The sequence below is a fragment of the Asparagus officinalis genome, chromosome 6 (genome assembly GCF_001876935.1).
Source record: "Asparagus officinalis chromosome 6, Aspof.V1, whole genome shotgun sequence".
NCBI classification, from domain to species: domain Eukaryota; kingdom Viridiplantae; phylum Streptophyta; class Magnoliopsida; order Asparagales; family Asparagaceae; genus Asparagus; species Asparagus officinalis.
Genome location: NC_033799.1, coordinates 22,706,793 through 22,719,608, shown reverse-complemented (window position 1 = coordinate 22,719,608; position 12,816 = coordinate 22,706,793). Strand labels below are relative to the sequence as shown.

The 12,816-nt window shown below is 34.9% G+C and overlaps 1 protein-coding gene across 1 annotated transcript in view; it reads left to right on the top strand.

Moving 5' to 3' along the window:
• The window catches only part of LOC109844454, a 6,383-nt gene extending 3,564 nt beyond the window's left edge, over window positions 1–2,819 (top strand). Inside the window, exons 2-4 of the mRNA XM_020413506.1 lie at window positions 1–167; window positions 1,196–1,252; window positions 2,247–2,819. The exon at window positions 1–167 is cut by the window's left edge and continues 687 nt beyond it. Coding sequence (XP_020269095.1) covers window positions 1–167; window positions 1,196–1,252; window positions 2,247–2,495 — 473 coding nt within the window. The 3' untranslated portion in view covers window positions 2,496–2,819. The remainder of the gene's footprint in view (window positions 168–1,195; window positions 1,253–2,246) is intronic.

Sequence of the window (12,816 nt, the reverse complement as noted above, 5' to 3'; positions counted from 1 at the left end):
TAATTGGTTCCGTAGGATCAAAAAGCAATAAAGTGCTATATGTCAAATCAATTCTGGGATTTCTATCTCAACATTCGAACTTGTCAAAGGCAGTACTCTGGACACCTGCAACTACTCGTGTTGCTGGTCTTTATTCTGCAGCAGATGTTTATGTAATAAATGCCCAGGTGACTTTTATTATCATTTAGCTATTAATTTGCTTTTGTGTCAGATGCTTTTAAGTGTATTCTATATCAAAAGATAATACTTCAATTAAACATTCTGCTAATTCCCATGTATCTTTTAACTCAGATTAGCATAATATCATTGGAGAACTCCACAGGCTACTTTATGAGTTTGGACATCTGTAAATTTCTTTATCGATCAATATTAGTGCTACTTTTATACTCTTTTGTCTAATTTGGTTCAGTTCTTTAATTTAGACAATGTCACGCAATTAACCATTTCTAATAGTGAACCTGACAGTAGCATTTTATTGAAGCTGTTGAGGCCTCGATATTATAGCCCTGTAGATAATCTCATGCATTACTAAAGTAGAACAATATAACCAAGTGGAATCTACTGTAGAACTGTTATGCACGAAAAGAGGGATTTGGGGTTGTTTTGAATCCGGAAATCAGGCTTCTTTTGTAAACTTAAGGAATGCATATATGTTGACAAAAACTTTCATGCTTTCTGGATCCATATAAGAAGAAATGGAAGAGATATTTTGAAAGTAGCAAAATAGTGGAATAAAACCTCTGTACTTTTTTGTGTGTGGAAGAAACGTTATACTAAAATACTATGAAGCAGAAGTAACAAAGAAAGGGACACAAGCGAAGAAAGAGCACCGGAGAAGCAATGAAAATTTCAATCTTCCACCAAGACACTAGTTTTAATCAGCTTTACAGGCTTTACTGCTTTGCATACATTGTTTTAGATGCACGATTCAAGCAGGTTATTTGGTGAAAATGAATGGCGTGTTAAGCCATTTCTTATAGAAAGAAAACATGATGACAGTTATATTTTCAATGCTCTGCTTCTGTTGTATTTGTTTCCAATATATATTTCCACCCAGTAATTCTTTTAAGAAGTGGTTCTCCATTCAGTAATGAGGGAGATGATCAAAGTACTGGTTTTATTCAATGTTGTGTTATGAAACATCATTTCTGATTATTTTTCTTGCACGATATTTAACAATTGTTACTTATTTTAGGGACTTGGAGAAACTTTTGGGCGTGTGACAATTGAAGCTATGGCATTTGGCCTACCGGTATGATAGTTTACGTTCTTTTATATGTTCATGCCTTATCCTCATCTTCAACTTAGTTGCTGAAGCAAAATAATGCATTTGTACTTATTTTGAAATTTAAAAATAGACTTTTATTTTCATTATGTTAATCCAATTATCTTTTTCTATTTATAGTTTCAAACTGTTAAATTAGATGATCTGGAAATCCATTTCTTTGGCTTCTTGTGCTTCGTGAGTCCATTGTATAGTTTTGAATTTCTAAGTGTAATGCAAGGCATAATCTGTTATAGAAAGAATGAAATTATGCAAATACCATGTGCATGTGGTGTGCTAATATTGCTTACTAGTGTACTCAGTACTATGTAAACTAATTTGGAATGGAGTAGGTAAGTAAATAAGATATGTTGCTGTAAGTGCTAGAGAATAGCTTTCTAGCTTGATCACCATGGCTGATACAACAATCTAAGTGGAAGTACCTTGGTAGATCAAAGAAAGATAAAACTACATTCAATGTGCAATTCATCCAAGTTATATGGAAGAAAGCTAAGAACGAAATAAGAGGTGGTCACAACGAGATCTCTTTGATTTTAAGTTGCAATTAAAAATTCAACTTGGATGTTTCAAGACTGGGTTTCACAGGATTTTTACCAATAGCTGATATCCTTTTTCGCGGTAAAAGAAATTTTGACAATTTTCTGCAGACCTCGATTTTTGGTTGCATGTAAAATCTACAAATTTCTTTCTTTTATGGAATATTTACTGAGGCTAGGATGAACATATCTTTCTTCATATAACATTTCAAATTTTTTTTTTGTATTATCTTGTCAATATTTATATCTCCTTGCAAAAGGTAACAGACTGCACGCAAAGGAACATAGTTTCTGCACTGTAGTTATCATTTCTGTTTTGAGATAGAAACCAGCATGCCATACCTCACCCCCTATAGCCTAAACAATAAGGATAAATTTTACAAATAAATGTATTTTTTTTAAAAAAAATTGTTTTTATGATGCAGATCCTCGGAACTGATGCAGGAGGAACTAAAGAGATTGTAGATCACAGAGTAACTGGCCTTCTACATCCTGTAGGCCACGAAGGAACTCAGGTGCTCGCACAACACATTCATTATCTTCTAAGCAACCCGTCTGTAAGGAAAAAGATGGGAGCAAACGGGAGAAGAAAAGTGCAGGATAAGTACTTGAAGAATCAGACCTATGAGAGCCTTGCCAAGGTCTTTTTCAAGTGCATGAAGCCTAAAGCTTGACGCGATTCTTTCGATGTTATATTAACCGATGGGATTTCCATTGGTTGATGCATAGGGTTTTTACAAATTTTATCAGCAAAAGCGGGTTCGAATTGTACTCTCTGCATTAACTGTTGTATTGATATCTCCCTGTGAACTAAGATTAGTTTCCCAGATAAGGTAATATGAATCATATTGCCATTTAGAGTTCTAAAAGACGGAAAATCTGGTCGTATTAAGATTAGAGTTCTAAAAGATGGAAAACCTGGTCGTTTTGAGTGATACTTTATATGATTTTCAGACTGGAATTTGATTTAGTAATTTTAACCGTGTTACGGTTTTTTATACTACTTTGGTGTAGGTATTATAAGATTCTAGTATCTTCTAAACATCAAGAGAGATGACATCAAGTTGTGTAATTTATGAGAAAGGAGTTGGTATATTGTGTTTTAATAATATCAAAGTAGCACACAAAATGTGTAGTTAGCATACCGACTGCCTGAAATTTCTTGTAGGATAGCAGATTATTGGGCCAAACAGAATTACTAGTCTGTTTTGGTTTTGGTTTTAGAATTATTGAGATTCCTGGTTTGTTTTGATTTTGGTTTTAGAATTGTTGGATTCCTAGTCTGTTTTGGTTTTAGGGTTTCTATATATATAGAACGTTTTAGAAGAGATTTGTAGAGAGAAAAAGAGACTATTTTGAGCACTTTGAGAGGGAGATTTCTGAGATGTGAGTTGAGATTTTTTCGTGAGAGTTATTTTGAGTGTTTGAGAGTTGTAACCCATTGTTTTTCTCCTCCATATAGTGAAAACTCCTCATCCTCTCCTCGTGGACGTAGCTAATTTGCCAAACCATGTAAATCTTTATGTTTTTGATTGGTTTGTGTCGTTATTTTGTGAATTGCACTCGTTGGTTGTTCTTCTCTCTTGTTCGCCGACTCGTGTGGGTTTTTGATTCACGAGCTCGCTTCCGCCGACACGCAACAATTGGTATCAAAGCTCTAGGGTTTCAGACCTAGGGTTTGTTTTGGGTGAAGGAAAATTCGTTGTTGAAAGATTGGATCTTGGGGATCTAGGCTTCGGTAGATATAGCATTGTGAAGTTTCCAGTTGGAGATCTCGTCTTCCTCGTGTGGTTAGGAGTTCATGTTAGAATCCAATCTAGGGTTCAAGTTGGGTAATTACTAAATTCTATTAGTTGTTCGAATTTTCTCTACAATTTATCGTTAGCAAGCAATGACAGGAGATAGTGGTGAAAGCAGCAAGACTATGGCAAGTACAGTTCATGTTACACTTTAGAATACGAAGATAAGTGTTGAGAAGTATGACGACAAGATTAACTTTGAGTTGTGGATGAGTGATGTACAGGATGCTTTGAATTCTCAGAACTTAGAGGAGACCATCATGGTCCATGAGAGGCCACTGAAGTATGATGAGGCGATATGAGACAAGATGAATCGAAACGCTTTCGGGGTAATAAGATCTTGTTCGGAATAAGAGTTGAAGTACGGTGTGATTGGTGTGACATCTGCGATTAAGATGTGGGAGATTCTCAACAACAAATATCTTATGAAGAGTGTTGAGAACCAATTACACTTGCTGCGAAATTGCTCAGATTCCAGATGTCCAGGGGTACATCACTTACAGATTATATGAATAACTACATAAAGTTCTTGTCGGACTTGACGAATGTGGATGAGAAGATATCGGATGAGTACAATGCGATTATTTTATTAGGCTCCTTACCCGATGAAGAGTATGATACATTCGTGCTCACTTTGCTGAACGGTAGATCTTCCATCACCTATAGTGAAGTGACTAATGCGTTAATGAATTTCGACTTGATGAGGAAGGATAAAGAATCTTTCAGAGCTAGCAAATAAGGAGAGGCATTGTCGACGAGAGGTAGGAGTCTCTATCCGAGAGGTAGCAACAGAGGCGGGTCAAAGTCTAGAGGCCACTACCAATTAGCAAAGAACCAGCGTGCTTTCTACAAAGAACAAGGACATTGGAAGAGAGATTGTCCGAAACTCAGAGAGAAGGAGAATAGTAAGAAGAAGGGCCCGAAGGCTAGCGAGGTGAATGTTGCTAATGAAAGGCCCTAGAGGGGGGTGAATAGGATTTATGGACAAATAATATGCAATTAAAAGATATTTCAATAAACCACACACAAATATAAAATGCAATGATAATAAAAGAGAGTAGGGATAGAGATAGTTAGCTAATTGATGATACGCAGTATGTTCACGAGGTTCGGTCCGCTGACCTACGTCCCCGCTCCCCACTCTCGAGGAGAAATTCACTACACACCCGGTTTGGAAGCCGAAACTTTTTGTACACAACGATCTCCAACGAGATCTTACAACCACACAGTAGATCTCCACAAGATCAAGCTCACAATAATTGTAATTTGAAGAAAAACTCTCTCTTTACAGTAGCCCTATGGAGAGAGGATAGATTGTAATTGAAGCTTAGGATGTGGGCTTTGAAATAGTGAAAGCAAATGAAAGTTGAAGTTCTTGAAAACAATAATCTTAAAAACAAGAGATTTACAAAAAACTTAGGCCTTGAGGTAGTCAGGGTTGTTGGGTATTTATAGGGAGAGAAGACAGCAGCCAAAACCCCAAAGAATCAGCAGAAATCCCCCAAAAACCGAGAAACATATTCTGTTCAAAAACTAGTTATTAGACTGCTATCAGTCGACTGACGGGAATCATCAGTCGACTGATGAGCTGAATGTTGTATTCAAAAACCAGTTCATCAGTCGCCTGACGTTCATTTTCAGTCGACTGATTGATCATCAGTCGACTGGTCAGTCGACCAAAACAGAACAAAAACTTTTTGATGATTCCAGACGTTTTTATCAGTCGACACATCAGTCGACTAATGTCATCAGTCGACTGACGTCATCAGTCGTCTGGTAGTCGACTGATAACATATTTTCAACCTGAATCGATTTTTAAATTGAGTTTCAAAGCTCTGTTAAAAATAGTAAATAAACTCCAAAAATGTAAAACTTTGGGAATAGTTTATAAACATTTTGAAAAACTTGTTTAAAAAGAATTTTGCAAAAAGATCACCGTATGTGTGAAAATCATCATTTTAGCAAAAGTACCAAAATACGAGTTTTGAAAGTGTGCAAGTGTGATATCCCATGAGCTTCAAATGTAATCAACAAACTACTTGCCTACATTAAGTATTAGAGAGAAAAATAAATAGTAAATATCCCTCACATAGAAATACATGACTTGAGTCTTGATATTTGCTCTTGAGTAGATGAAGCTTCTTATGCATATGGTGCTCTTGAAAGCATTGCTTCATCACTTTGCCTTCACCTCCTTAGATATTGTCGTTATAGCTCATTTTTCATCCAATCCTCCATAAAAGGTGCTAATGATATGTGATCTACAATATAGCTCAATAAACGATTAGCATCAATAATGGTGTTTGTAAATCATCATCAAAACAAAGGACCTAACAGCTAAGAGTGGTAACGATTCAGATGATTCATGTTTTTCTCTATTGATTACTCTAGAGGTTAACCATGGTGATGCATCGGATTAGATGCTGGTATCTGTTGCTACTTATCATGTGACTCCCCGACAAGATTGGTTTGCATCTTTCGAGAAGCTCGATTGGGGTATGGTGGTCATGGGAAACGATCAGCCCTGTGACATTTGTGGGATAGGTACCGTTAGGAATCGGATGCACGACGGAGTTGTTCGTGAATTGAATGAAGTGAGATTTGTTCCTCAGCTGAAGATACAGGTGGACCACTCACTCCCCTGTTATTGTAGCTACTGCACGTTTTCACATAAAACAACCAAACAGACCCTAAAGAAAAGAACAAATGTGTTGCAGAAACATGAAAATAATAAAATATATATTTTTCTATTCCTCCTTTGAATTATCATTTTGTTTTTGTCTGTTCTCATTTCTTGTCATGTTTCCGATCATGATGGGACTTTTATGAAACTTTTAGTAGGCATGTGGCATGTGGATTAGGGATGTAAATGATGCAAATAACTTATGCCGGTACGGTATATATACAGGGACAAAAAAATTAGTTATTGGGCACCTATACAATTATTAGAAAAATGAATTAATAGCTTAAATTAATATATATTATACTTATAGAAAATTTTATTTACACAATAATAAAAAGGATCTCAGATTTTCAATACATAATATTTTTCGTTATCATTTTTATATCGATACATTGATCTTTTTCAGTTACATTGCAAAACTAATCTCAACATGAGCGCACGAAATACAGGTTAAAATGGTATACGAATTTTAATACTTTTGCAATATTTATAAGGGCACGTGCTCGCACACCCTTATGTAGATTCCTCCTTACATACAGATTTCATTACTTATCAGAATATCATAAAAGTATATGTATAAACGACAGTTTTACCGGATCCCTTCTTTATATAAATTGAAAAATTGGTGGTACTCTTAAATGCACCAAACAACACTGCCTAAGCGCATAAAGTAATGACATATTATATATGTTATTTTAATAAAAACTCCTTTGTCAGTAAAGTTATTTTTTCTTTGTATTCAAAAGATCAATCTAATCCATTTGTCTTCCCCCCAAGGGTTCATCCTCCAAATTCATTCATGATTTGCATTCAATTTGTCCTCCTTTCTTTAGTCACGTTAGATGGAATGTAGGGAATGGCAAAACTTGTAGTTTCTGGCATGATAAATGGACTGGTGCTAACTCCCTCAGCAGCCTTTTTCCTAGAGTTCATCTCCTTACTTTCTCAAATAGTTGTTCTACTCTTTCACAAGGTTCCAGGCTTTCTAATGCTTGACAGTGGCACCCAATTTTAAGAAGAGGAACCTCCCAGGACGTCAGGAATGAAATCTCTGCTCTTCTCAACCTTCTAGCTCCATTCACTATATCTGGCTCTGCTAGTCACGACAAGCTCCCCTGGCCTTACCACTCTTCAGGTATATTCACAGTCAAATCATTCTATGCTCTCATCTCCTCTGGAGGAATTATCCCCCGCCACTTCAGCTTTATATGGATCTCTCCCACCCCCTGAAGGTTAAAGTTTTCTTTTGGATTGCAAGCAATCATAAGTTGAATACAAGGAAAAATTTGGTGTCCAAAGGATGGTCAGGTAGCCCCAGCTGCCCTCTCTGCAATGAGGCTATAGAATCTCACGGTCATTTGTTCATTAAATAGTGATTTCTCCTCTTTAGCATGGTCATCTCTTCTTCCTCATGTTCCCCCAGCTGTTTGGCCTCAAATTTTGGATGATATGATCTCTTTTAACTTCAACTCACCTTTCAGTCAGGATCTATCTACTATTTGGAGAGTTATTGTGACGCCCCAAGGTTCACACAAGGCTGTAGTCCAAGGTAAAACCCGGATTGTCAAACCTGCCAAGCACCAAACACCATGCTACGACATGTTTCACCATCACAGTCACTATCTCTCTAGTGGAAACAACAAATAGGTGAAGGTACAAACAGGTAAATAATAAAAGTAGTACAAAATCAGATATGCACAGAAGAAATATATCAACAAATGAGCCCAACTGAAATAGAATGAAGATATCTCTGAGTCAGAAATACATCTCAACACAATGAGTCAAATAAAATCTCACTAAGGCACTCAGCCTCTATAAAAATGAATACAACTCTAAAATCTGAACAATGAACATAACTATATAGTGGAGCTTCAACTGCTAAAACCGTGCGATAGCGACTATGCTAGAACTTCATCATCCTGCGGCTCTCCGAAACTCTGATCTGCCTGAAAGATATAATTTAAACAAAAAGAACAACAACAAGAGCGTCAGAGCGCTACAGCAAGATCAACTCCATCCTCCCCTAAGGGAAGGGCTGCTAGATGAAGTGGAAGCTCTATCTATTAAGCATAGTCTACCTATATTATTTTTCCTGTATCTAAGGGAGTTAATATTTAGACATCTACAAGACGAGACGTAGTACGTCGAGCGAAATAATCCAAACAAGGAAACCCCCATATATATACTATATATATGTCTCAAATTATAGATCCCTAAATACCAATTCCAACACTATGAATGAAAACAGCACTCAAAAGAAATACTCAAAGCCTCAACTATATAGAACCAATGTTACAATCTCGAACTACTTCTCAAGTAGTTGGCGCAATAATAAGAGAATATTGTTCAACTCAAAAATCATCATAGGCCATATCATGTATGCCACAAACCAAAGAATGTACCCTACTCATGAGAAATCTAACATGGAAGTAACTATAACTGATAATACATATATGTGTGCATCTCTTTATGCAACAGCGATACTCTTATAATATTCTTACTCAATCGCTCTGCGGCAATAGGTTTTATCTCCCTATCCCGGATACATGGAATGACGATACTTTTATAATTTCCTACTCAATCGCCCTGCGGAAATAGGTTTTATTATCTCCCTATTCCGGATACATGTAATAACGATACTATTGTAATACTCTTACTCAATCGTTCTGCGGCAAATAAGTTTTATCTCCCTATTTCCGGATACGTATAAAACAACACTATTTATATGTATTTATCAATTTAACTCGTGTCGAAAGTGTGTCAATCTAACACAATCTAGCACACATGCACCAATCTCGGTGTGTGTGTCCACATCAGATGTTCACCATCATCCCAGGTGTTTAATAATCACTATTATCATAGTCTATCATCATAAGGTCGAGAAATTCGTTTGACAACCAAAAACAAACTCAAATAAACATGCACAGCCGAAACAGACTGGCGGGGGGCCGGGGGGGGGGGGGGCGACGGCCAGGTCTCTGTCCTGCACGCGGTCGACCGTGGCGGTCGATCGTGAACCATATTTCCAGATTCTCATGTTCTTTGTATACGTCGTATTCTTGTCGTGTTTTTGTGATATAAACATGTCTAAAACTTCATAAAATTTGTATGCAAACATGCCACAGCAGATGTGAACATCTGGAAATAACTCAATAATTATAAACATAATTTTATGCATTAGATTTGTATTCAAAATCCTAAAACATGCATAAAAGCTCAACACAACAAATCAAACCTCTTTCTTTAGATTAACCAAATTCTTCAATCTAAAGCATGGACTTTTAACATCTTAAACATAAGCATGATTGCCAATCAACTTAGGAAAGATAATCATTCATTAATCATATTTTAACACTTAGGTATCACAAACCTAGGGTTTTCTCATCTTTAATCCACATGCAAACTCAATAAAAAGGCAAATTAGGGTTTAAACATGATTAGCACATGATTAACAAGATAAAAACGAATTTAAAAACAACCCTAATGATCATGATCATATTTCTATTATAAACAGTAAGAAAAACATGTAGATCTAACATGAGTTTAAAATCTAACAACAAAAATCTAATCTTTTTCACATTAGATTAATGTCTAAGCATGTAAACACAAAATAAACTTCTGAGCTAGTTATTTAACTATGGGGATGGGTTTGGATGTAAGTAATCATACTTTAATCTTATGTGCAAGCCTCTGAAACAATCAGCAAGTAAACCACGAGCATGAACAACCCGTTCTCCCTCGCCACACGTCGATGATCTCGCCCAGTGCCGGTGTTTTGCTTCACAAAAGCTCTCCAAACTCAAAAGAAAAAGGTCTAGGGTTTTTGAGGGGAGAGGGTGTCTGCTAGGGTTCATAGATATGATAAAAGGAAAGAATCTTCATGAAAAACATAGGTATTTATAGAGGCAAACCCGAAACAAAACTGTTTGATCCGAACCAGGAAACCTAGTCTGACTAGGAAAACAATCTTTGATATTTTGGCTGTAACTTTCTCATACGACCTAGGAATGAGGTGATCTAAGATTTGTTGGAAATCTGTTGAAGAGACCTACAACTTTGGTCTTTTATACTTTTTCAAATTCTAACTGAATCAGTGTGTAAAATATAAAAACTCTCAACTGGTCATTATTCCCAGATTTTCACTCTTTTGGTCTTTGTGCATGTCTTGTGCATTTGCACTCATATTTTTACAAATATACATTAAATTGATCTCGAATCAATTCTTATCATACTAAAATATCAAAATATGTTATTTTTCACTATATAACATATTTACCGTAATTTATTATAAAATATTTAATTTTACGGGGTTTTACAGTTATACTCTCGTGCTTCTGTTGGTGTTTATGGAGTTGTCGCAATAACCTCATCTTTAATGGAATCGTTGCTTGTCCTCATCGTATCACCGCTAACGTTGCTAAATATATCTTATTTTGGACATGCACCTCTGCCAGCAGATCTAGCTTTAAGTTCCACAAAGCGGCTATCAGCCTGGGCATGAAGGAAATCGCTTTAGCTAGCGGCGGAGCTGAAGTTGGTGACAATTTCTCTGCAGCAATTTGATTCAATAGTCCTTCTCTTCCCAATTTATAAGTTTCAGTCTACTTCGAAGATTTCTGGACAATTTGTCGACTGTTTTTCTCTTTTTTTGTGTGTGTTAGAAGTGTAGCAGCTTCTTTTTTTCTGGATTGCATTTTGATGTTTTGTTGGTTGTTTTGCTTTAGGGTCTTGGAATTTTCCCCCAATCTCCTTCCAAACGATGTCTATGTATAATTATGTTTTCATTAATATATATATGCAAGACTCCTCACCCTGTTTCCAGTCAAAAAAATATGTTATTTTAATATTAAATTAGAATTCTTACATGATGGGTATTTCATCCATAATTAGAATCCTCATCAAATTAAATCATTTCAAAATTAGAAAATTTTAATTATAATTAAATATTTGGTAATATTAATTAAATCATAATTATCCATAACTAAAAAAATAAAATAATCTTTTTTACGTATTTGTCTTTAATAGAAATTATTATTGTTTATTATCATTATTATCATCATTATCATCATCATCGTCACTCCTTTATATATATTGAAAAATTGGTGAAACTCCTAAAGCATATAATAATGCTGTCTAAACGCACAAAATAATATTTTCATGTGTCATATCTCTATTTCTATATTCACCTAAGAATTCTCATGAGTTTAAATCTATCCATAATTGAAAATCCTTATCGTAATCAAATATTTGTTGCGCTCCAATTCATATGTGAAAAGTTTTATAGAATTTGAGCTCGAATTCTTAAGGATTCAAATGGATACAAATATGGATCACCTCAATATTTACCCTATTTGATTCGTTTCAATCTAATTTATTAGGTATAAGGGGATTATGATAGGGTAAAAAAAATAGTTAAATTTTTTAGGAATGTGAACTGAAATATTTTGTTTTAATTGTGAAAATTGGAAGGAAAAATTTTTGAATGACAATTTTTATTATTTAAATCATTATATTGTGATCACTGATGAAATGTTTAGCTTAACTCTATAGGTATATATTATTGGCTCTTCTGATACACCAGATAATGGTATATTAACACAAGGCCTGTGGATGATAAGTTGACGAACTTATAAACTATTTGCAATTGTCTAAAAGTTTTAACTAATTTGTTCTTGGGACTTGGTTGATGAAATCTACTTCAGAGACAAAGTGATTATTTTAATGGACAGAAACAAAGTGTTAAAGCAAGTGAATTATAAGAGTGGAAATAATAAAATTAGATTCGTACAATTTTTAGCTTAATGTGGGCTCTCTCAGCCTCCTTTCTTTTGTAAAGGACCTATCCTCTTAAAGGCGTGTTAGTGAATTAGAACCTTTAAGCAGAATTAGTATAATTATTAAAGTGAGATAATTTAATGAAAATGGGATATTTTACAAGGATAATGAAGGATAGTTTTTTGAGGTGGGATAAAATTGGTAAAATGACATGGGATAAATTGATAGGATCAAAAGAGCATAATTTATGTATTTTGGTGATATAATATCTTAATTTATATATCTCTTATTTGCGAAAAGGAAAAGCAAATGCAGTTCAAGTCTTAAGAATATAGTATGGGACTGTAATAAGTGCCTTATAAATGGAGAAAATTAAGAAACCATGTAATGTGCAATCACATTAAAACCACATATATTATTTAACTAGTTCAATAGTTCATATCAAATGTACTTGTATTGTCCAAACTCAAATCAAAGATAAGCATGTATAGCAAATATAAATAACCATGGCTTTGTAATATACAAGAGAACAAAATTGATCTAGTTTAGTTCTACTCTAAAAGGTGGGATAAATTCAAAAATTAGGACCAATCTTTTCTATATAGCATGGATGAAAAGTGGGATAATTTTTTACAATTATCCCAGTTCTACTTTTATCTCAGTTCTAATTGAATAACACTATAAAATTTCATCCCAATAAAAATTTTAATTGACTAACACCATATAAATTTATCCTAC